Raw genomic sequence first — 26,527 nt, 5'->3', positions numbered from 1 at the left:
AATTTCACAGAGAAGCTTGATAGGATTTTGATTGTGGTGGTATTGACTTATAGATTAGGTTTTAGAAAATTGACATCTTGAGGAGCCAAGATGGCGGAGGAGTAGGACGGGGAGAACACTTTCTCCCCCACAAATTCATCAAAAGAGCATTTAAACGTTGAGTAAATTCCACAAAACAACTTCTGAATGCCGGCAGAGGACATCAGGCACCCAGAAAAGCAATCCAACTCTTCGAAAGGAGGTAGGAAAAAATATAAAAGACAAAAAAAGAGACAAAAGAGAGAGGGACGGAGTTCCGTCCCGGGAAGGGAGTCTTAAAAAGAGAGAAGTTTCCAAACACCAGGAAACCTTCTCACTGCCGAATCTGTGCCGAGCTTTGGAAGCACAGAGGGCAACATAACAGGAAGAAAAAATAAATAAACAATTAAAACTTGAAGATTTCGAGTCCTACGGTAACTCCCCCAGCAGAGAAGCAGCGCAGACGCCTGCACGCGCCATTAGCAAGCGGGGGCTGGGCAGGGAGGTGCAGCGCGGGCTGCATCGCTTAGAGTAAGAATCTGGCCTGAATACCCTGAGCACTATCTGAGCGAAATAATTTGGGCTAGCAAACCAGACTGTGGGATATCTACCACGCGAAAAGCCAGCCCCAACCTAAGACACCGCCAGGCCCGCGCACGGAACAAAGAATTGAACAGAGATAGCCGGCTGCAGACCTTCCCCCTCCGGTGACAGGCAGCCAGAGCCGGAAGGGGGCAATCGCAGCCCCAGAGAGACATTATCTATAAAACTGTAAGCAGGCTTCTTTGCTAACTAAAACTTTTGGGGGGTCTGGACGGTTAACATCTGCCTGAGAAGGTGCGCCGGTTTTACACCCAGATAACCGAGTGGCGGGGAGGCGATAAGTCGCAGCATTGGCGCTCGCCAAACACCTCATCACTTGAGCTGCTCGGACCTGGGAAGAGCACAAAACTCAGGCCCAACTGAGTCTGCGCCTCTGAGGACTACCCGAGTGCCTGAACCTGAGCGGCTTGGACCTGGGAGGTACATGCAACCCAGGGCCAGCCTCGGATTGTTCCCGGCAGAACAACCTAGAGCCCGAGCAGTGTGGGCAGGGAGGCTACACGCGCCGTGAGCGGGGGCAGACCCAGTGTGGCTGAGGCACTGCGAGCGCACGCCAGTGTTATTTGTTTGCAGCATCCATCCCTCCCTCCCCACAGCGCGACTGAACAAAGAGAAGAAATACAGCTCCACCCATCAGAACACCAACACAAGCTTCCCTAACCAGGAAACCTTGACAAGCCACCTGTACAAACCCACACACAGCGAGGAAAAGCCACAATAAAGAGAACTCCACAAACTGCCAGAATACAGAAAGGACACCCCAAACTCAGCAATTTAAACAAGATGAAGAGACAGAGGAATACCCAGCAGATAAAGGAACAGGATAAATCCCCACCAAACCAAACAAAAGAGGAAGAGATAGGGAATCTACCTGATAAAGAATTCCGAATAATGATAGTGAAATTGATCCAAAATCTTGAAATTAAAATGGAATCACAGATAAATAGCTTGGAGACAAGGATTGAGAAGATGCAAGAAAGGTTTAACAAGGACCTAGAAGAAATAAAAAAGAGTCAATATATAATGAATAATGCAATAAATGAAATTAAAAACACTCTGGAGGCAACAAATAGTAGAATAACAGAGGCAGAAGATAGGATTAGTGAATTAGAAGATAGAATGGTAGAAATAAATGAATCAGAATAAAAAAAAAAAACGAATTAAAAGAAATGAGGACAATCTCAGAGACCTCCAGGACAATATTAAACGCTACAACATTCGAATCATAGGGGTTCCAGAAGAAGAAGACAAAAAGAAAGACCATGAGAAAATACTTGAGGAGATAATAGTTGAAAACTTCCTTAAACTGGGGAAGGAAATAATCACCCAAGTCCAAGAAACCCAGAGAATCCCAAACAGGATAAACCCAAGGCGAAACACCCCAAGACACATATTAATCAAATTAACAAAGATCAAACACAAAGAACAAATATTAAAAGCAGCAAGGGAAAAACAACAAATAACACACAAGGGAATTCCCATAAGGATAACAGCTGATCTTTCAATAGAAACTCTTTAGGCCAGGAGGGAATGGCAAGACATACTTAAAATGATGAAAGAAAATAACCTACAGCCCAGATTATTGTACCCAGCAAGGATCTCATTCAAGTATGAAGGAGAAATCAAAAGCTTCTCAGACAAGCAAAAGCTGAGAGAATTCTGCACCACCAAACCAGCTCTCCAACAAATACTAAAGGATATTCTCTAGACAGGAAACACAAAAATGGTGTATAAATTTGAACCCCAAACAATAAAGTAAATGGCAACGGGATCATACTTATCAGTAATTACCTTAAACGTAAATGGGTTGAATGCCCCAACCAAAAGACAAAGACTGGCTGAATGGATACAAAAACAAGACCCCTACATATGTTGTCTACAAGAGACCCACCTCAAAACAGGGGACACCTACAGACTGAAAGTGAAGGGCTGGAAAAAGATTTTCCATGCAAATAGGGACCAAAAGAAAGCAGGAGTAGCAATACTCATATCAGATAAAATACACTTTAAAACAAAGGCTGTGAAAAGAGACAAAGAAGGTCACTACATAATGATCAAAGGATCAATCCAAGAAGAAGATATAACAATTATAAATATATATGCACCCAACACGGGAGCACCACAGTATGTAAGACAAATGCTAACAAGTATGAAAGGAGAAATTAACAATAACACAATAATAGTGAGACTTTAATACCCCACTCACACCTATGGATAGATCAACTAAACAGAAAATTAACAAGGAAACACAAACATTAAACGATACAATAGACCAGTTAGACCTAACTGATATCTATAGGACATTTCATCCCGAAACAATGAACTTCAACTTTTTCTCAAGCGCACATGGAACCTTCTCCAGGATAGATCACATCCTGGGCCATAAAGCTAGCCTTGGTAAATACAAAAAAATAGAAATCATTCCAAGCATCTTTTCTGACCACAATGCAGTAAGATTAGATCTCAATTACAGGAGAAAAACTATTAAAAATTCCAACATATGGAGGCTGAACAACACGCTGCTGAATAACCAACAAATCACAGAAGAAATCAAAAAAGAAATCAAAATTTGCATAGAAACGAATGAAAATGAAAACACAACAACCCCAAACCTGTGGGACACGGTAAAAGCAGTCCTAAGGGGAAAGTTCATAGCAATACAGGCACACCTCAAGAAACAAGAAAAAAAAACAAATAAATAACCTAACTCTACACCTAAAGCAACTAGAAAAGGAAGAAATGAAGAACCCCAGGGTTAGTAGAAGGAAAGAAATCTTAAAAATTAGAGCAGAAATAAATGCAAAAAAACAAAAGAGACCATAGCAAAAATCAACAAAGCCAAAAGCTGGTTCTTTGAAAGGATAAATAAAATGGATAAACCATTAGCCAGACTCATCAAGAAACAAAGGGAGAAAAATCAAATCAATAAAATTAGAAACGAAAATGGAGAGATCACAACAGACAACACAGAAATACAAAAGATCATAAGAGACTATTATCAACAATTATATGCCAATAAAATGGACAACGAGGAAGAAATGGACAAATTCTTAGAAAAGTACAACTTTCCAAAACTCGACCAGGAAGAAATAGAAAACCTTAACAGACCCATCACAAGCACGGAAATTGAAACTGTAATCAAAAATCTTCCAGCAAACAAAAGCCCAGGTCCAGACGGCTTCACAGCTGAATTCTACCAAAAATTTAGAGAAGAGCTAACACCTATCCTGCTCAAACTCGTCCAGAAAATTGCAGAGGAAGGTAAACTTCCAAACTCATTCTATGAGGCCACCATCACCCTAATACCAAAACCTGACAAAGATCCCACAAAAAAAGAAAACTACAGGCCAATATCACTGATGAACATAGATGTAAAAATCCTAAACAAAATTCTAGCAATCAGAATCCAACAACACATTAAAAAGATCATACACCATGACCAAGTGGGCTTTATCCCAGGGATGCAAGGATTCTTCAATATCCGCAAATCAATCAATGTAATACACCACATTAACAAATTGAAAAACAAAAACCATATGATTATCTCAATAGATGCAGAGAAAGCCTTTGACAAAATTCAACACCCATTTATGATAAAAACTCTCCAGAAAGCAGGAAGAGAAGGAACATACCTCAACATAATAAAAGCTATATATGACAAACACACAGCAAACATTATCCTCAATGGTGAAAAATTGAAAGCATTTCCTCTAAAGTCAGGAACAAGACAAGGGTGCCCACTTTCACCATTACTATTCAACACAGTTTTGGAAGTTTTGGCCACAGCAATCAGAGCAGAAAAAGAAATAAAAGGAATCCAAATTGGAAAAGAAGAAGTAAAACTCTCACTATTTGCAGATGACATGATCCTCTACATAGAAAACCCTAAAGACTCCACCAGAAAATTACTAGAACTAATCAATGATTATAGTAAAGTTGCAGGATATAAAATCAACACACAGAAATCCCTTGCATTCCTATACACTAATAATGAGAAAACAGAAAGAGAAATTAAGGAAACAATTCCATTCACTATTGCAACGAAAAGAATAAAATACTTAGGAATATATCTACCTAAAGAAACTAAAGACCTATATATAGAAAACTATAAAACACTGGTGAAAGAAATCAAAGAGGACACTAATAGATGGAGAGATATACCATGTTCATGGATTGGAAGAATCAATATAGTGAAAATGAGTATACTACCCAAAGCAATTTATAGATTCAATGCAATCCCTATCAAGCTACCAACAGTATTCTTCACAGAGCTAGAACAAATAATTTCACAATTTGTATGGAAATACAAAAAACCTCGAATAGCCAAAGCGATCTTGAGAAAGAAAAATGGAACTGGAGGAATCAACCTACCTGACTTCAGGCTCTACTACAAAGCCACAGTTATCAAGACAGTATGGTACTGGCACAAAGACAGAAATATAGATCAATGGAACAAAATAGAAAGCCCAGAGATAAATCCAGGCACATATGGACACCTTATCTTTGACAAAGGAGGCAAGAATATACAATGGATTAAAGACAATCTCTTTAACAAGTGGTGCTGGGAAATCTGGTCAACCACTTGTAAAAGAATGAAACTAGAACACTTTCTAACACCATATACAAAAATAAACTCAAAATGGATTAAAGATCTCAACGTAAGACCAGAAACTATAAAACTCCTAGAGGAGAACATAGGCAGAACACTCTCTGACATACATCACAGCAGGATCCTCTATGACCCACCTCCCAGAATATTGGAAATAAAAGCAAAAATAAACAAATGGGATCTAATTAAACTTAAAAGCTTCTGCACATCAAAGGAAACTATTAGCAAGGTGAAAAGACAGCCTTCAGAATGGGAGAAAATAATAGCAAATGAAGCAACCGATAAACAACTAATCTCAAAAATATACAAGCAACTCCTACAGCTCAACTCTAGAAAACTAAATGACCCAATCAAAAAATGGGCCAAAGATCTAAATAGACATTTCTCCAAAGAAGACATACAGATGGCTAACAAACACATGAGACGATGCTCAACATCACTTATTATCAGAGAAATGCAAATCAAAACCACTATGAGATACCATTTCACACCAGTCAGAATGGCTGCGATCCAAAAGTCTACAAATAATAAATGCTGGAGAGGGTGTGGAGAAAAGGGAACCCTCTTACACTGTTGGTGGGAATGCAAACTAGTACAGCCACTATGGAGAACAGTGTGGAGATTCCTTAAAAAACTGGAAATAGAACTGCCTTATGATCCAGCAATCCCACTGCTGGGCATACACACTGAGGAAACCAGAAGGGAAAGAGACACGTGTACCCCAATGTTCATCGCAGCACTGTTTATAATAGCCAGGACATGGAAACAACCTAGATGTCCATCAGCAGATGAATGGATAAGAAAGCAGTGGTACATATACACAATGGAGTATTACTCAGCCATTAAAAAGAATACATTTGAATCAGTTCTAATGAGGTGGATGAAACTGGAGCCTATTATACAGAGTGAAGTAAGCCAGAAGGACAAACACCAATACAGTATACTAACGCATATATATGGAATTTAGAAAGATGGTAACGATAACCCTGTGTACGAGACAGCAAAAGAGACACTGATGTATAGAACAGGTTTATGGACTCTGTGGGAGAGGGAGAGGGTGGGAAGATTTGGGAGAATGGCATTGAAACATGTGGAATGTCATGTATGAAACAAGATGCCAGTCCAGGTTCAGTGCACGATGCTGGATGCTTGGGGCTGGTGCACTGGGACGACCCAGAGGGATGGTATGGGGAGGGAGGAGGGAGGAGGGTTCAGGATGGGGAACACATGTATAATTTTTTTAAAACTAAAATTGAATAAAAAAAAATAAATAAAATAAAATAAAATGATTCTGAGGTAAAAACTAGATAAAATACATTGGCAAATAAGAAAAAAAAAAAGAAAATTGACATCTTAATATGTGCCTTCTGATGTATGACTCTATATCTTTCCATTTATTTAGACTTTAATTTTTCTCAGCAATATATATGATTTTCTATATATGAATCTCGCACATAATTTGCCATATCTATCTCCAAGTATTTCATGTTTCTTTACTATTACAGAAAATGTAATTTTCTTTTCAATTTCTGATTGTTTAACATTGTTAGAATACATAGAAATTTACTTTTCTATGTTAACCTATTATTTTTATCCTGTGACCTTGCTAAGCTCCCTTATTAATTCTAGCTGATCTTATAGATTATTTGGTATATTTTATGTAAATGATCTTGTAGCCTACAATAGAGACACTTTTATTTATTTATCTTGCCTTATTGCACCAGTTAGGACCTTAAGTACAATATTGAATAAAGATGATAAGAGCAGATATCCTTGCCTTTTTCCTGATCATGAGGAAAACATTTAGTTTTTCATCAGAAGCACTTTTTATTTCCCCATTTGTAATGTTTGTAATATTTGCTTGGTCTGTGTTTCCTGTTTCATAGAAGCAGATTCCTTGATTCTCCAAAACTGGTATCTGTTAGAACCTAGTAAATATGTGTTGAATAAATAAATCTGTGGGAATAAACTTGAACCTAGGTTTTTAGGACATTGCCTTGAATGGCTGGTCAGCATGAACATCACCAATGAGGGTGAAGTCATACTGTGTACCTCCTTCCCTGAGAAGGAACATCATCACCTATGCAGTGTTCTAGCTGAAAATGTGTAACCCGAAGCTAATAACAAGGAGACAAAAGACAAATCTGAAATGAGATATCTTCTATTAAAATGTCAGTATCATAAAAAAAAACAAAGGCTGTGAAAATGTTCCAGATTAAAAGAGGCTAAAGAAGTTAAAATCTTAAACTCATAGAAGTGTAGGAGAAAATCTTTGTGACCTTGAATTATACAAAGATTTCCTAGAGGGAACACATAAAGTACAGTCTGTAAAGTTAAAAACTGGTAAATTGAATTTCATTAAAATAAATAACTTTTGTATTTAATGCACTGTTAAAAATGAAAAAACAAGCCACACACTTAGCAAAAATATTTGCAAGACATATGCTGACCAAGAACTAGTATCCAGTATATATTGAATCTTTTCCAACTCAATAATAAGAAAACCAATTTTTTAAAAAAATGAGATATAAAGAGATGTAAAATCGTATATCAAAGAAGATACACAATTGACAAACACATCAAACATGGTTAGTCGTTTAGGAAATGCAAATTAAAACCACACTGAAGTACATACACCTAATAATTAGAATGGCTTAACAAATGACAGTATCAAGTGCTGACAGGGATGGACAACTGGATTCTCATACAGTGCTGGTAGGCAATGCAAAATGGTATAGCCACTTTGGAAAACAGTTTAGCAGTTTCTTATAAAGTTAAACATACACTTACCATAAGAGCCAGCAATCTCAATCCTAGGTATTTACCCAAGAGATGAATGCTTATGTTTATACAGAAGCACTGGCTGGGGCCTTTCACTACAATATTTATTGTAGCTTTATTCAAATTGCTAAAAACAGGAAACAACTCAGTGTTCTTGGCTGGTGAAAAAAGTTAAAGAGGTTAAAGAGAAAAGTTTAATATAATTCTTAACTCTAGACTTGATCCTGTACTGGAAAAAGGGAAAATGCTATAAAGGACATTATTGGATCAAATGACAAAATTGGATTACATGTGGTAGATTTGATAAAAGTATTGTATTGCTGTTAAATTTACTGAGATAACTATACTGTGACTGTATAAGAGACTATTCTCTGTCTTAGGAAAAGCTAAAGTATTTGGGGTAACGGGCCATAATATGTATAATTTACCCCTAAGTAGCTCAGGAAAAATATGTACAGCCACACACACAGAGCACACAAATGATAAAACAAATGGGGTAAAAGGTGAACAATAGGTGAGCCTGGGTAAAGGGTATATGTTTTTTCATACTGTTTTTATTTCTGTAAGTTGTCTATTAGGTTGAAGTTTTTTCAAAAGTAAAAAAGGTTATTAGCATTCACTAAGAATATCTCCCAGAAAAGTTTTTTTTTTTTTTTTTTTGGTTGAGCCACACAGCTTGTGTGATCTTAGTTCCCCAAAAAGAGGTGGGAACTGTGCCCCCTGCAGTGGAAGTGTGGAGTCCTAACCGCTGGACTGCCAGGGAATTGCCCTCTTAAAACTTCTGATTAAAAGAGGAATTCCTTCACAAGACTAGTTATTAACTGTTTGGATGTTTGTGACACTTTTCAATTGGAAGACCTTAATTTATGAAGAAAATCATCTTACGCTGAATTGGATTATCATTTGGGATAAAAATTTCCTTTTCTTAACAGATTGGTTTTTTCCAACTTTCTACCACAAATGCTTTTACTTCTCATCCTTCAACTCTGCAACCATCTAAAGAAAGCTACAACTCAGCAGCCTTCCTACCTTTTCTGATTCAAGTTACAGTGGATTATACAGTGTTAGAAGCAAATAATGTAATCAGGAGATCACATAAAAAGAGTTTTATTAAGATACCTTGCTTTACTTCTTCATCTCAGATCTGGAAGCACAGATGGCATATTTGGACCAGTTAAAAACCCGTGGAGTTATTCAAAACAATATAGAGAAAAGAGGAAGCAAAACTCTCACAGTGAGAATGAGGATTCAAATTGGCTTATAACCGGAGGAAGCTCAGGAGGAAGTGCAGCGGCCGTGTCAGCGTTCACGTGCTTTGCGTAAGATATTTTTTTCTATCTGTACTTTAGAACCCAACCCAATACAGATAGTCATAAACCATACACAAAATCCAACAATTGACTCATTCATACCTTGGTGTTTTTATTTCTCCTTAATGAGCTATTTGTGCTCACTGCTGCATCAAAATTGTATCTTAGAAATACCCTCAACTATACAGTACACATATGTATATTTTATACATTAACTTTAAGACATTTAAACCCTTCCTGTGTAGTATCTGGTCTCCTTTAAAACATGATTTTACAGATCTTCTAGAATAAGAATAAATCATTTAGCTTAACCAGACTTAATTGAATTTCATTTTAAAAATTATTTATTTGGGTATCTGCTCACTGATTATACATATATTTACAGATTAACATACCTTGGCTTTAGTTGAGTGCTACTGAGCTAAATTATTAGCTGTGATTTATCCTTCAGCTAAACCCAGCTTTGCCAAAAAATAAGGAAGGAAGGAAGGAAAGAAAAGGCTAATATTTATCTATAAAATAGAATATTTTAAGAAGTGTTTTTATAAATCTGCAACTAAAAATATATATCAGTAAGTAAAGTTTTTTCAAATTTGTAGGGAGATGATTTGTTCAGCTGTCATACTTTGTATTCTGAATTCATCAATCATGCTTTATGTCTTAAGTCTCATTTGTAATGCATTTCTTAACCATCTAAAAAAGAGTAAATAAATATTGCTGTTACTATATTTATTTTATTGGTTTCAGTTTAACCAAATAGAATGTTTTCTTTAGTAGTACTATATGTATTTTATCTCTCCTTAATTATCCACTGAAACTAAGCTGTTTCACAGGCATTGCAATCAATAAATTATTTATATATTTTTAGAGCTATGGAGATTTAGATTCTACATGTTTTTTGTTTTTTAGTTTCCCTGAAATCTTGTTAACAAGTAAAACCATTTCATTTTATCTCTGTGGAATTTTACAGCACCACATTAATATTAATGAGAGTTCTGACAAGGGAGGATTGCAAGATTAGGTGCTTTTTTTCTATCCTCATCACCCCACTTAGTGTTCATCTTACTGAATGTGCTTTGAGAAGGTGGCACTTTGACACATAATTCCTATGGAAATGTAAGTTTTACTTTTACACAGCTGTCAGGGAATCCTAATAAGAAAATGTGTCCTTTTAGGAACTGTGAAAGCAGCAATCTGATTCTGTGGCTCAAGAGGACTTGGTAAGAAAGGCAATTAATTTGCATTTTCTGTAGAGCACAAGGACCATGTGACAGTCCCTGAGCCTTGTTCAGCCCAAAGCTTCAGTCTGAGTGTACTCAGGGGGGCTCAGACCCAAAGTGACTGAGAGGGAATGGGCCCCGACTGTCAGCTGTTCTGATTTGTTTCTTTTATAATAGTTTTTTAAAACAGGACTAGGAGTACTATGCAGCCACTAAAAAGAATGAGTTAGAGCACTATGTCATGACATGGGAAGAAATCCAAAATACACTGTGAAGTGGAAGACAAGTTGCAGAACAATGTGTATTGTATGACCTAATTTCTGTTAAACGTAACAATTACATATGTGAATATGTTAGTTGCATGGAAGTATCTGGATAAATATACATAAAAAATGGTAATTCTGGGGACTGATTATAAGAAATTTCACTTTATAGATCATATAGAGTATTTTAATTTTTATAGTGGACATTGCAGTTTTCCAATCAGAAAAACCTTTTTTCCTGATAGTTAAAAAATTTTAATTGTGGAAAATATACACAGTGGAAATATACATGCAATTAAAATTTGTTATCTTAATCCTTTTAAAGTATATGATTCAGTTAAGTACATTCACATTATCACTCAGCCAGTCTCTAGAACTTGTTTCATTTGCAAAACTTAAACTGTGTACTCCTTAAAAACCTCCCATTTGCCCTGCTCCCCGTGTCCCCAGCCCTTGGCAAGCACTCTTTTACTTTATGTCTCTGTGAATTTGACCACTCTAGGTACCTCATATAGGTAAAATTGTGCAGTATGTGTGCTTTCGTGACTCGTTTCACTTAGCATAATATCAAGTGTGTCTTTTTTTTTTTTAATAAGAAAAGCACAGACTATATAGGTAACTGAGCAAAGAAATGAACAGACACTTCATAGTTGAATAATGCAAATACAAATAAGGGTGAAAAATTACTCAAAATGCACATTAACAAATCTTTTATCAAAATAATGAGATTTTAAGAACTGCTAGTATTCAGTGATAGTGAAAGTGAAGTTGCTCAGTCGTGTCCAGCTCTTTGTAACTCCATGGACTGTGGCCCACCAGGCTCCTCTGTCCATGGGATTTCCAGGCAAGAATACAGGAATGAGTTGCTATTTCCTTCTTCAGGGGATCTTCCCGACCCAGGGATCAAACTGGGGTCTCCCACAGTGTGGTAGATGCTTTACTGTCTGTGCCACCAGGGAATGAAAGATGAAACAATGTGATTCACTGCAACTGGTAATATAAATTGGCATAACCTTCCTGACAAGTAATTTAACAAAATATATTTAGAACTTATAATGACAGGTAGACCCTTTGACCCATAAACTGTTAGAAGCTAGAGATACATGAGCAAAGATTTATGTTTAAAGGTGTTTATTAGAAAGTGCTTTATTTATTTATTTATTTTTGGCTGCACTGCACAGCTTGTGGGATCTTAATTCCCTGACCAGGGATTGAACTCAGACCTTCGCCAGTGAAAGCACAGAGTTCTAACTGCTGGACTGCCAGGGAACTCCCTACAAAGTACTCTACTATGCAGTTATTCTACTTCACAACAATATAACAGTTTAAATAAATCAGAATACATTTCTAGTCATGATTCTAAATGGGGGTAGCAGAATGGCTGTATCCGAATTCCTGGGAGGGGTGTGTTTAGTTTGTATAAGCATACTATAAAATTGCTATTAAAAGAAGATATAAGATTTGTATGTATACCAGTGTTTTCTTAGGTGTTCTGAGGCAACAGAAACAAAAACAAAAATAAATGGAACCTAATCAAACTTAAAAGCTTTTGCACAGCAAAGGAAACCGTAAAACGAAAAGACAGCCTACAGAATGGGAGACAGTATTTGCAAACAATGTGACTGACAGGGGCTTAATCTCCAAATGTACAAACAACTTATAAAACTCAATAGCAAAAAACAACCCAATCACTAAATGGACAGAAGACCTAAATGGATATTTCTCCAAAAAAGAGAGGACCAGTAGGCACATGAAAAGATACTCAACATCACTAATTACTGAGAAATGCAAATCAGAACTACAATGAGGTACCACACCACCTCACACTGGTCAAAATGGCCATCATTAAAAAGTCTACAGAAAACAAGTGCTGGAGAGGCTGTGGAGAATAGAGAACCCTCCTACACTGTTGATAGAAATGTAAGTTGGTGCAGCCACTGTGGAACATGATGGAGGTTCCTCAGAAATCTAAACACAGAATTACCGTATGACCCAGTGATCCCACCCTTAGGCATGCCTTAGTTGCTAAGTTGTGTCTGACTCTTAAAACCCCATGGACTGTAACCCGCCACGCTCCTCCATCTATGGGATTTTCCAAGCAAGAATACTGGAGCGGGTTGCCATTTGCTGCTCCAGGGGATCTTCTCAACCTAGGGATTGAACCTGGGTCTCCTGCATTGCAGATGATTCTTTACCAATTGAGCCACCAGGGAAGCCCTACTCCTAGACATATATCCAAACAAAACTATAATTCACAACAATACATGCACCCCTGTGTTCATTCATAGCAGCACTATTCACAGTACCCAAGATATAGAAACAATCTAAATGTCCATCGACAGATGAATGGATAAAGAGGTGTGGTACGTATATACAATGGAATACTGCTTAGCTATAAAACAGAATGAAGTAATGCCATTTGCAGCAACATGGATGCAACTAGAGATGATCATACTAAGTGAAGTAAGTCAGAGAAAGACAAGTACCATAATATTTATATGTGAAATCTAAAATGTGGCACAAATTGAATCTATCTATGAAACAGACTTATAGAGAATAGACCTGGGAGTTTGGGATTAGTAGATGCATATAGAATAAACAAGAAGGTTTATCTATAGCACAAGGAACTATATCCTGTAACCTGGGATACACCATAATGGAAAAGGATATTTTAAAAATTGTATATATGTATATAACTAAATCACTTTGGTGTGTAGCAGAAATTAACACATCGTAAATCAACTATACTTCAATTTAAAAATAAAGAACTGAAAGATTTGTATAAGATTGTATAATTCCTGTGATAGGAATTGGGATCAGTTAGGAATTGCCAATTGGTAGAATATTGTACATATTTAAAAATTTCAGTAATCTTTATAACATAGTAAAAGTCTCATAAGCAAAAAAGAGATGGAAACTTATGATTACAGAATGACCTGAACTGTGAAAGAAAAATTCATTTAAAAAAAGACTTAAAGTTCATATGCCAAAATGTTAGCAGTGTGTTTGCCTCAAAGTGGTAGAATACTTTGTTACATTTTTACACTTTTCTATATTTTAAGAATTCTCTGCTATGAGCATGTTTTATTTTTGTATAATCAGAAAACAACTTTAAAAGTATACATTTTAAAAAGATAGATTTCAGATATAATTAGAAAGATGTTATCCTGCTAAAGAGAATTCCATTTAAATTTCAGGGCTTTAGGATCAGATACGGGAGGATCAACCAGAAATCCAGCTGCCCACTGCGGGGTTGTTGGTTTAAAACCAAGCTATGGCCTAGTTTCTCGTCATGGTCTCATTCCCCTGGTGAATTCAATGGATGTGCCAGGAATCTTAACCAGATGTGTGGATGATGCAGCCACTGTGTTGGGTATTTATACGATTCCATATAGTTTCAAAGCATTATCAGTTCACTGAAAAACAATGTCTGTCACTCATAAATACTTTTACTTACAGGTGTACTAGCTGGGCATGATCCCAAAGATTCTACCACAATTCAAGATCCTGTTAAACCATTTACGCTTCCCAGTTTGACAGATGTGAGCAAACTATGTATAGGAATTCCAAAGGTAACGCTTTACAAAAGTTCTATCAAGTCCAATACAGACAACAGACTTGGGAAACAGACTGGTTGAGTTTGAATCGCTGCTCTGCCGCTTTTATTAGCTATGTGACCTGAGCATGTGAAAGGAGATACGTAAAATCACTCACCTTTTAAATGTTTAATTTTGAGCTTAGCAATAAGTTTTTGTCCTGGGAGACTGTCCTTTGCATTGTAAGATGTTTAGCAACATCATTGGTCTCTACCCCTAGAGGTAGCAGCCCCACCCCTACCCTACCCCCTCTACCCCACAAGTCAAACTATCTGCAGACATTACCACATGTTCCCTGGTTGAGAGGAAGAGGATAAAATTGCCCCCAGTTGAGAGCACTGCTGTAGAGAGATACTGTAAAATCTTTTAAATTTTCAATTAAGATAATAGACGTGCCTATATTTAAGGATTTAGAGCGAAACAGACCTAGTTGGGAATCCTGGATCCTCTGCTTGCCTACTGTGTAACATTAGGAAAGTTACTTAACTTCTTAGTCTCAATACTTTTCATTAATAACATGAAGGATGATAATACCTACATCATAGGACTGTTAAAAGTGTTCAGTGAGAGAACCTTTGGAAAGCATCTAGCAGAATGCCTGATACATAATGAACATTTAATAAATATAGATTCTCCAACCAGATCTCCAGTCTTTAATATTATTGTATCCAGTTCACAATATCTAGTATTGTGCTTGTCATGCCATAAATGCTCTTAAATTAGTTCAGTCTTTTTAGCTACCTACTAACAATTTAATCATTTTCTAATATATTGCCAGAAGTTCTGGGGTACACATTTTTTTAAAACCATCTATTTGGATGTTCTGATTTCTGTTTTGACTTTTTCCAATTAGGAGTATCTTACGCCAGAATTGTCAAGTGAAGTACAATCTCTTTGGTCCAAAGCTGCTAATCTCTTTGAGTCTGAGGGGGCCAAAGTAACTGAAGTCTCCCTGCCCCATACCAGCTACTCAATTGTGTGCTACCACGTATTGTGCACGTCGGAAGTGGCATCGAATATGGCCAGATTTGATGGGCTAGAATATGGTAAAGTGCCTGTGTTTTGGACTTTGAGGAAGTTTTCTCAAACATTTTCACTTGTTAGTGACAAAAAATATTATTGCCTGGGATAATGTTAATGATTTAGAGAAGTAAATTAGTGGATCCTTTTACTGTTGTCAATTTAGCATTATACTCACACTGTTCTTCATCGTAACTCATAGTGAGTGAATGAATGGATGAGGGAGTGAACAAATGAAATTTCCCTCTTCATAATTTTCTTTCTTGATTCCTGACGGGTCAGTTAGTCCCAAGGCATGTAAAGAAGAGAATCCATTAAGATCTATCTCCTGAAATTTTAGTATTGGCCACAAATGTGACTCTAGACCTGCTTTTCAGCCAAAACTTTACTTCCTTTTCAAGTAATGTTCATCTCTTTTGTTTTCAGGTCACAGATGTGATAGTGATGTGTCTACTGAAGCCATGTATGCTGCAACCAGGCGAGAAGGGTTCAATGATGTGGTGAGAGGGAGAATCCTCTCAGGAAACTTTTTCCTATTAAAAGAGTAAGATAATCGGTTTAGGAATTTCCCCCATTCTTGAAAACTCCGGAGAGAAGTAGTAGCATGTCTGTCAGGTCTTATAAATTTTGCTAAGGAAGCAAAATCCTTATGATTTGAATTAGAAATCATAAGTAAAGGCCTGTTTTTGGTACTTTTGGCTCCTGGTTATTCAAAAAAAAAAAAAATCACTGATGCTGTAGCAAGCTAATTAGGAGGCCTGAAGGGTTTTAGCCTCATTAAATGTCCCCTGTTATTGCTACATTGTCCTCCTGCTGTGAGAGCCTTAAGCAGGAAATTACATTGGTTTCCCTTTAAAAGGTCAGTGAAATCAACCTAACTTTCCCTTGCATCGTGTATCTGTTTGCTCCAAGAAAGAATTCTAAATTACTATGACTTTGGTATAAGTTTTTCATCATCTTGTGAATAGGATTCATCTTCCATACCACCAAGTCTGTCTAAGAGGACATGGTAAGTGTGACAGAGCAAGAATGTACTGAACAGCTTCGTGGAGTTTTGCATATATATAATGGGCATATATGGGTATATATCTATATGGATAGAAAGTATTTTATTCATCTGTGCATCTCCTTAGGGCCAGTAGTTAGCATTCCTTTTTCCAAAAATACTATGAACAGCTACTCTGAAAAACAGTATGGAGATTCCTCGAAAAATTAAAAATAGAACTACCATATGAACCAGAAATCCCACTTCTGGGTATATATCTGAAGGAAAGAAATCACTACCTCACAGCATTATTCGCAATAGCCAAGACATGGAAACAAACTAGTGTCCACTGGCAGACAAATGGAAAAAGAAAATGTGCTTTGTGTATACCCACCCACACACACAATGGAACATTCATTATTATTCAAGAGTATTAATTATTATTCAAAAGAAAATCCTTCATTTGTGACAGCATGCATGGACCTTGAGGGCATTATCTTAAGCGAAATAAGTCAGAGAAAGACAAATACTGTATGATCTCACTTATATGTGGAATCTAGGGGGAAAAAACCCACCAAAGCCACAGACCCAGTGGAATGGTAGTTGCTGGGGAAAGAGAGGAGATGTCGGTCAAAGGGTACAGACTCCCGCGGATAAGGTGAGTTCTGGGGGTGTGATGTACAACCTAATTACTATAAGTAACAACACTGTACTACATACTTGAAAGCTGCTGAGAGTAGATCTTAAACGTTCTTACCACATACACAAAAAACTCTTACGTGAGGTGATGAATGTGTTGACTAATCTTACTGTGGTAATCATTTTGCAATAAAAATAAATTATGTTGCAAACCTTAAAACTACAGAATTTTATACTCAATTATATCTCAAAGCTGGAAAACAAGAACTATTATTTGATTAATGGGGAAATCACAGGGCTTTGCTGTTTGCTTTCCTTCTCTTCTGAATACCCACTGTCTCATGTCTGAAAATGATGGTTCCATTTTGTCTAGTTTTCTGATTGTTTAAAGTTGTGCTTTTGAAGCATATTAAAAGTAGGAAGAAATTTAATATAAGTATTTGTTCTTTTATAAAATTCAGTATGGGGAATGCTGTTAATATGTTATTTAAGCCGTCAGCTGCTGGGTAAATTATACGTGATGCCTGCATTCATCACCCTATAGACCCTGTGGTCAAATGATAATAAAGACATCTGGTATTTCTATAGCATTCTTTCAAGATAAAAAAGATCTCTCATTTTTATCTCATTGTATTTGGTCCATGCAAGGTTGGAACTGTTATATCCATTTTTACATGTGAGGAAACTGAAGTTATCAATAAAATAGTTAATCCTTTTGCCAGTCTTCATTAACAGCTTCAGGAGGATCTAAAGAGTATTTTTTCCCCCTTTCTTTCCATCATTGACTTATAGTCACTCCTGTGTCTGGCTAATTCCTTAATCTTTTCAGTAAAGTAAATGTCTTTTCTTTTGGGGAGGAAGAGTGTGGGGAGTAACCATATCCTTTATTACTTGTTATTACCTAAATAAGTTTAGGGAACATCCATCATCTCATATAGATACAACATTAAAGCAATAAGAAGAAAACATTTTCTTACAATGAGAACTCTTAGGATTTACTCTTGACAGCATTCATGTATAACATATGGCAGTGCTAATTATATTTATCATGTTCTACATTACATCCCTGGTACTTACTCATAACCAGAAGTTTGTGCCTTTAGACCATCTTCATCCTATTCCCCCTTCCCCTACCTCCTACTTCTGATCAAACTACAAATCTGATCACCCTTATGTATGAATTTGTTTTTGAAGTATAATTGACCTACAACACTAGGTCAGTTCCTGGTGCACACCATCGTGATTTGACATTTCTGTGCATTTCAAAATGATCAGCATGATAAGTCTAGATGTCATCTGTCACCATATAAAGAAATTACATAATTACTGACTATATTCCCCACACTGTATCTTTCATACCTGAAAGTTTGTAACTCAGCCTCCTTTACCTATTTCTCTCCTTCCCTCTCACTACCCTCCCCCTCTGGCAACCACCTGTTTATCTATGACTTGGTTTCTGTTTAGTTATGTTTGTTCATTTGTTTTGTTTTTGGATTCCATAGATAAGTGAAATCATACAGTATTTTCTCTCACTTAACTTCACTTGGCATAATAGCCTCTAGATCTATCCATGTTGTCCCACAGAACAAAATCTCATTCTTCTTTATGGCAAATATTCTATTGTGTATATATACTCCATCTTTATCCATTCACCTGTCAGTGGACATTTAAGTGCTTTCCATATCTGGACTATTGTAAACAATGCTGCAGTGAACATCAGATCAGATCAGTCGCTCAGTCGCGTCCGACTCTTTGCGACCCCATGAATCGCAGCACGCCAGGCCTCCCTGTCCATCACCAACTCTCGGAGTTCACTGAGATGTCCATCGAGTCAGTGATGCCATCCAGCCATCTCATCCTCTGGCGTCCCCTTCTCTTGCCCCCAATCCCTCCCAGCATCAGAGTCTTTTCCAATGAGTCAACTCTTCTCATGAGATGGCCAAAGTACTGGAGTTTCAGCTTTAGCATCATTCCTTCCAAAGAACACCCAGGGCTGATCTTCAGAATGGACTGGTTGGATCTCCTTGCAGTCCAAGGGACTCTCAAGAGTCTTCTCCAACACCACAGTTCAAAAGCATCAACTCTTCGGCGCTCAGCCTTCTTCACAGTCCAACTCTCACATCCATACATGACCACAGGAAAAACCATAGCCTTGACTAGACGAACCTTTGTTGGCAAAGTAATGTCTCTGCTTTTGAATATGCTATCTAGGTTGGTCATAACTTTCCTTCCAAGGCGTAAGTGTCTTTTAATTTCATGGCTGCAATCACCATCTTCAGTGATTTTGGAGCCCAGAAAAATAAAGTCAGACACTGTTTCCACTGTTTCCCATGAAGTGATGGGACCGGATGCCATGATCTTCGTTTTCTGAATGTTGAGCTTTAAGCCAACTTTTTCACTCTCCACTTGCACTTTCATCAAGAGGCTTTTTAGTTCCTCTTCACTTTCTGCCATAAGGGTGGTGTCATCTGCATATCTGAGGTTATTGATATTTCTCCCAGCAATCTTGATTCCAGCTTGTGTTTCTTCCAGTCCAGTGTTTCTCATGATGTACTCTGCAGTGAACATAGGGGTGCGTATATCTTTTCAAATGTGTTTGTTTTTTTTTGAATAAATACCCAGGAGTGGAACTGCTGCATTGTGTGGTCGTTCTGTTTTTAATTCTTTGAAGAATCTCCATACTGTTTTCTATAGAGGCTGCACCACTTTATATTCCCACCAGCCGTGCATGAAGGTTCCCCTTTCTCTACATCCTTGACAATACTTGTTATTTGTCTTTGATAATAGCCATTCTGAAATGTGTGAGGTGATATTTCATGGTGGTTTTGAATTGCATTTCTCTGCTGATTAGTGATAGTGAGCATCTTTTCATGTGCTTGCTGGCCATCCATATATCTTCTTTGGAAAAATGTCTGTTCTGGTCTTCTGCCTGTTTTTTGATTGGTTGTTTGTTTTTCTGATGTTGAGTTGTGTGAGTTCTTTGTATATTTTTGTATATTAACACCTTATCAGGTATATCATTTGCAAGTGTCTTCTCCTATTCAATAGGCAGCCTAAAGCATCTTTCCAGGAGTTTCACATTTCCATTCCTGGCCTGCTTCTGTCTGTAAAATACAAAATTGCAAACACTGCATTCTTTCCTCAGTTACTGTTTCTAGAGCCTGTTTTCTAGTGTTAGAATTCTCCAAAACTTCAGAACTCTTATAATAATTATAACTATAGATGAAATAGGACATTATGATAGAAAGAGGATTGGAATGCACCTCCAGAGATCTAAGTTCTGGTCCTTCCTCTGCCACCGCTAATCTCTGCAGCCTTTGGAAAGTCATTTAGTTGCTATGCCCTTGATTTTCCTCACCTGAAAATGAATGTTCTGGTTTAATAATGTCCCTGGAAATGTTAATAATTTGTGATTATATGTGCAGAATTGTATCTACTTTTAGAATAACAGCATGGCTGAACAAAATTGATTTTTATGTGTTGGGAATCTTAGTGGTACCCGCTCCTACAGGCCAAGAGTCCAGTGATTCTTTAACAAGTCTTATGCATGAGAATTCATTGAAAGAAATAATAAAAAGCCCTTAAAATGTCAACTTTTTTTTTTCCACAGAAATTATGAGAATTATTTTGTCAAAGCACAGAAAGTGAGACGGCTCATTGCTAATGATTTTGTTAATGTTTTTAACTCTGGAGTGGACGTGCTGCTAACTCCCACGACCTTGAGTGAGGCAGTGCCGTACACAGAGTTCATCAAGGAAGACAACAGGACGCGCAGCGCCCAAGACGACATCTTTACACAGGCCGTGAATATGGCAGGTGAGGGTCCCTTAAGAACAGTCTGGTTTTCTCCAGATTTTCAGGTAGACAATCCTGGTCCTCCACTTAGGTTCTAGCTAGATTATTCCCTAAATACAATAGCTGTCCTTCTGGGATACTTTGGAGTGTGTGGGTGTATTCATGTGGGTGTGTGTGCATGTGTGCATTTATAGGCATACACATGCTTGCATTCACCACACACACACAGTAATTTTCAGACCTACAGAAAGACTTTAAAAAGTCATAAAATGAATACCCTTTATGTCCTTTGCCTGGGTTCATCCTTGTTCACATTTTGCCTCATTTGCTTTTTCCTTCCTCTCTCCCTTTACCCCCAGACAGACACACATACAAAGCTTTTACTTAATTAATTTGAAAGTGTAAACATCATTTTACTTTACCCCTAAATACTTTTAGCATGAATCATCTGGAATAAAGACATCCATCATCATACCTAAGAAGGCTAACACAAATACAATAATATTCCAAATACAGTTCATATTTAAGTTTTCTCAATTGTACCAAAAATGCCTTTTATAGGGTGTTTTTCCTGCATATATTTGTTTATGATATCTCTTACTAAAGTCTAGAACAATCGCCCAGGTCTCTATGTTCTTTTATTAAGAACCACATCAGATTGTTATGATTTTTGTTTCAATCATCAAACATAATGTAGAAAACTCAAGAGCAGAGGGAAAAGTCCGTTGTATTTATCTATATACTTTTGTTTACTGTGTTCATTTCTCCCTGATCGATCAAGATTCTTTGTTTTATCATATCCTTTCTGTTTGGAGAAGAGTTTGCCATTCTTTTAGGGTACATCTGCTAGCAACCAATTCTCTTAGCTTTCTTCTGAGAATGTCTCGATTTTCCTCTCATTTTTATAGTTTATTTTTCCTGGATATATGATTTTGGTTTAACAGTTCTTTTCTTTAGCATTTACAAAATGTTCTGCTGATTTCTTCTAGCCTTCATAGTTACTGATAAGAAATCTTCTACCTTTAAAATTTTTTAAGTGACATTGTCTTTTTTGAAGAATCCTGTCCACTTGACCTGTAGGATATCCTGTCCATAATCTGAATTTGTCAGATTGCTTCCTTATGATTGGGTTGACTTAAACATTTTTGGCATAAATACTGTATGCACTTCATGTCAAGAAACAGTTGATATCAGTTCGTACCACTGTGGAAACTAAGGAAGTAACTAGCAGATGTTTTCCTTGTGAAGGCACATCTTCCTTTTGTCAGTTGTAAGCAATTGGTGATATGATATGTTGGGACTGTGTTTCCCAATAAACTTGAACCCACTTTTAGCATCTATTGATGACCCTTGCCTGAATTAAGTATTACTTAGAGAATTACAGAGTGCTGACTTTTCTATCATTCCTTCTCCGTGTCTTAGCTAGCAGTCTTCTCTATAGAACAGCTTTCCTTTTTTAAAAAAATTCAATGTATTATAAGTAATTCTCATTATTTTTGATGCTCAAATTTAACTAACAGGAACCTCTCCAAGTTGTATGTAACCCTTGTAACCCTTAAACTAGCCCCCATTAATTTTTAAAAACTTTCTTGTTTTATGGCATAATACCCCAAAACTGAAATTAAAACTACCCTGAGCTACTATTTCTCACCTAATAAATTGACAAAAAAGTAAGCAACTCAGCAACACATTGTATAGGTGAGGCTGTAGGAAAACTCTCATTTTGCTGATAGAAGTTCAAAAGGTACAACTTTTTTGGATGGGAATTTGGCAATTTCTAATTAATATATACATTTATCTTTTGATGAAGCAATTCCTCTTCATCTGAGAAACATTCAAGAATACTGAAAAAATACACAAGGTAATTCACTGGGACATGGTGTGAAATTGCTAAATACTAAAAACAATCAAAACCCCCCCAACCATAGAATGGTTGAATAAATTATGGTAAAACCACACGGTGGAATACTATACAACTATAAAAAAGGAATGAACCTCGTCTCTGAACAGATACGCAGTGATTTCCTAGATATATTAAATGAACAAAGGAAGATACAAAAATATACATGTCATAATTTTTGTGATTTTTTTTTTTTTAACTCTTATCCTGTCTTGTACCTATTAGCACTGGAAAGTGGAAGAGGTCTCTGTGTCTTAGGGTGGAGAATTGGTCAACATTTAATGGGTCTCTTTCCTTTCCTCAGGACTGCCAGCAGTGAGTGTCCCTGTGGCCCTCTCAAGCCAAGGGTTGCCAATAGGACTGCAGTTTATTGGACGTGCATTTTGTGACCAGCAGCTTCTTATAGTTGCCAAATGGTTTGAAAAACAAGTCCAGTTTCCTGTTATTCAACTTCAAGAACTAATGGATGATTGTTCATCAGTCTTTGAAAATGAAAAGTTGGCTTCTGTTTCTCTAAAATAGTGATAACTATATTGTGCACATTATAATGACTTTTAAAGGTTTGTATATTTTAGAGAAGTCAGGTGTTCTTGAAATTTGGTTCATTGTCAACATTGTCATTCCTTGGAGTCATTTTTTTAAATTCTTGTGATGTAGTTAATTATAAATAATCTGTCAGCATTTATTCAGCATCCACTCAGTATAAACCAAAGTACAAGAGACCTGGGTTCAATCCCTAGGTCGAAAAGATCCCCTGGAGGAGGCCATGGCCACCCACTCCAGTATTCTTGCCTGGAGAACTCCATGGACAGAGGAGCCTGCGGGCTACAGCCCACAGGGTTGCAAAGAGGCAGACACACTCACTCAAGTAGAAACCAAGTACGGGATTTCTGTTATAATACGAGATACATGTTGCTAAAAAATGGTGCCTTCTAAATGTTCATTAAAAAGAGCATCACTTACAGTGCAAGTAAGCTTAAGGGTAAACCTGTCAAGACGTGTATGTCTTTGCAACCAAAGCACGAACATGAACAGTAAGTCGTACTTCCAGAGAGAGCCTAGACAGCCCAGCTGACAGGCATTTCAACACGTGGTAGAGGCCGCTGCAAAAGAGATTAAAAATGCACAAAAACAATAAAATGGGAACATCCACCTCTAGGTCTGAGCAGAGCAGGTGGAAGAGAAGCTCTAACACAGGAGGAAGTGCAGCTTGCTGGCCCAGACAGGGGTGTGCCTCTCCCTGGGGAGAGCCCAGGTGGGCACACTCCTCTAAGAGTAGACCTGCAATGAGAACTTTTCTTCTTTCCTGGTGAAAGTTAAAATGTTACTTCTACTATTCCAGAGCCCCATGCCAAGGAGCTCAGAATAACTCCTAGTTACACTGAGTTCATTCTCCTAGTTACCAGTCACAAACTAGCTCAGTGGTGTCAGACGTTTGCTGTGACCTAACAGACTGAACTGAACTCGGAAATTGGTAGCTACTGGAGCATGGCTTTAGTGAGAAAGTTTGAATACACAAGTAAGATCCAGTATGAAAAACTTGTAGATAACTTGGTGGGGCTGCATGGGCCCATGCAGAGAAGAGGCCCATGGGCCTCCTTCCTTACCCCAGATTCTCTACTCATGGTTTTCTTACCCACCCTTCTTACTTTCCTTACAAGTGCTCTCCCTTTAGGCACCTTTAGCGCAAAGAAATAAGAATGGGAATATGTATTCAGAATTTGGAGGGAAAAAAAAAAAAATCTAATGAAAAGCATTCCTTTACCCACTATAACGGGCTTCCTTGGTAGCTCAGATGGTAAAGAATCTGCCTGCAATGCAGGAGACCTAGGTTTGATCCCCTATAAGGTTTCATCGTTGGATTTGTCTCTGCCAGAACACAATTGTCATCTCATGTTTATCATGAGTTCTAATTTGACATTTATTGTTGATAAGTTTAAGTAGGGAGCTGAGTGATTAATAGATTCACTTTGGTAAGGAAAAAATCTTTCCTAAATATAAAAGACATGAAGTAAAAACATAAGAGGCACAGCCTTCTCAGAACTACTGGAAAACAGTGTGATGGGAGTTTAAACTGCCTGGTACTTTTCATTAATAGTTTTCTCTCTCCCTGGGATCCTTCCAGTCACAAATGCTCAATCTGATAAACTACTTAAAAGTTTTCTGTGCCAAGTGCACTAGTATTCTGAAAGATTTTGACTGAATCCCTGAAAGGAAGAAATTCAAGACAAGAATTGCTTTATTTTATAACAAGAGAAAACCCTTAGTTGGGGGAGAGAGTATGATGCAAATGGCAAGCAAATAAATCTTTACCCCCAGTCTTTTTATGTGTGTATAATTTGGAATAAAAGATTTTCAAAGAATATGTAGTTTCTCTTATTCCTATGTCTATACTTGAGTTGCACTAATGACTTGAAATAAGGAAGTAAAACATTTACATCGTTTTCACATAATAACACCCAACTAGCGTGAAATGATACCTAATCTGTTCTTTCTTTTCCATCTTTACCCTAAATCTGGTAGATCTCATTTTGCCAAATCACTGTCTGAGAATTTAAAATGGAAATGGTTTCTGTGTCTCAGCTAATTAAACCCTGAAACTATGAGCAACAGGGCTGTCAGAGCAGAGCACGTCAGAAAGGGGAAGATGACTTCAAGTGTGAGATGAGTGCCTTGATAAGACAGAGCAAAAGACAGACTCAACAGCAGAAGAGTTGCTAGAGTGAGAAAATGTGATGCATTCGCGGAACTTGGTACCTGACACCACACAGAGCTGAGTCCAAGCCAAATCCTGTTGGCCCCCACCTATTGTTATCAAGAAAATCACTTGAAACTAGAGAGGCAGAATTTGATTGGCTGTATGACACCAGGCTGTCAGGAACACAGGACTGTGGACCACCTAGAGAAGATAGCAGGTACAAAAGAGGAGCTTGTGACAGGGAACGGGGATTCCTATGAGGAAAACCCTGGCACCTTCCACCGACTGCGACCCCAGAGACTGCAGCCTGCCAGGCACCTTCTATAGTGGACAAGAAACATCTTTAGAATTTTAGAACAGAATCTGAAGAACAGTGAAGAGATCTGGTTACAGGGCACCAGTAAGTAGACCTCGAGAATTCTGTAAACTGTCATACCCTGTTCCAGGCAAGGTAAGGGACCAAAGTAATGAAATATTCACAATATTAATGGTTTCTGTTACGAACTTTCATTTATTAACTACTTTTACTCACCCTCCCTTTACTCAAATATCTGATTATACCACAGCTAAATGTGTTGCCTGTGCAAGCCTCAGGTAAAATTTACTAATTGGACTCAGAAGCTCCAGAGGACAGCTTAAAGTAGAAGGCTTTCCTCAGTTATTTCATAACAAGCCGTGTGTACACTAGAACAAAAACTTGAAAATTTAATAAAAGCAAATAACACCAGAAAGCCCCAGTAAACATTAAGTAAAAGTAATTACAGGATTTCAGAGGGACTTTTTATTCCTTTTTCTTTATACCACAGTGGAATATAAATCCAAAAGGATTCTAGGCACTTTATTAAAAATATATTATTAAAATGCTATAAAAGTAAATAGTTGAAATCACTGAATTGATTAAAAAAAAAGGGGGGGGGAGTTAAAACCAGGAATAAAAATTACAATGTTTGTCAAGGTATTTATACAGATGCTTAAGTCTATACAGTGTGATACAGTGGGAAATTTTCCTGTCACTTTTCTAGTGGGAAAGTTCACCAGATTAAAAATAGATAAACCTGGGTTTGACTCCTATTACCGCCATTTGTGAGTT

General features: G+C 37.3%; 1 protein-coding gene across 2 annotated transcripts in view; it reads left to right on the top strand.

Moving 5' to 3' along the window:
• The window catches only part of QRSL1 (QRSL1, glutaminyl-tRNA amidotransferase subunit A), a 39,421-nt gene extending 14,319 nt beyond the window's left edge, over positions 1 to 25,102 (top strand). The window contains exons 5-11 of one of the 2 annotated variants that reach the window (XM_027551301.1): positions 9,154 to 9,330; positions 14,002 to 14,177; positions 14,264 to 14,376; positions 15,254 to 15,446; positions 15,847 to 15,964; positions 20,655 to 20,860; positions 23,044 to 25,102. In XM_027551301.1, coding sequence (XP_027407102.1) covers positions 9,154 to 9,330; positions 14,002 to 14,177; positions 14,264 to 14,376; positions 15,254 to 15,446; positions 15,847 to 15,964; positions 20,655 to 20,860; positions 23,044 to 23,261 — 1,201 coding nt within the window. In that variant the 3' untranslated portion in view covers positions 23,262 to 25,102. The remainder of the gene's footprint in view (positions 1 to 9,153; positions 9,331 to 14,001; positions 14,178 to 14,263; positions 14,377 to 15,253; positions 15,447 to 15,846; positions 15,965 to 20,654; positions 20,861 to 23,043) is intronic. The other variant, XM_027551302.1, reaches the window with a different exon arrangement.
• Positions 25,103 to 26,527: the final 1,425 nt, after the last annotated feature.

Source organism: Bos indicus x Bos taurus, chromosome 9 (genome assembly GCF_003369695.1).
Source record: "Bos indicus x Bos taurus breed Angus x Brahman F1 hybrid chromosome 9, Bos_hybrid_MaternalHap_v2.0, whole genome shotgun sequence".
Taxonomy (NCBI): domain Eukaryota; kingdom Metazoa; phylum Chordata; class Mammalia; order Artiodactyla; family Bovidae; genus Bos; species Bos indicus x Bos taurus.
This window is presented reverse-complemented; position numbering and strand designations above follow the sequence as displayed.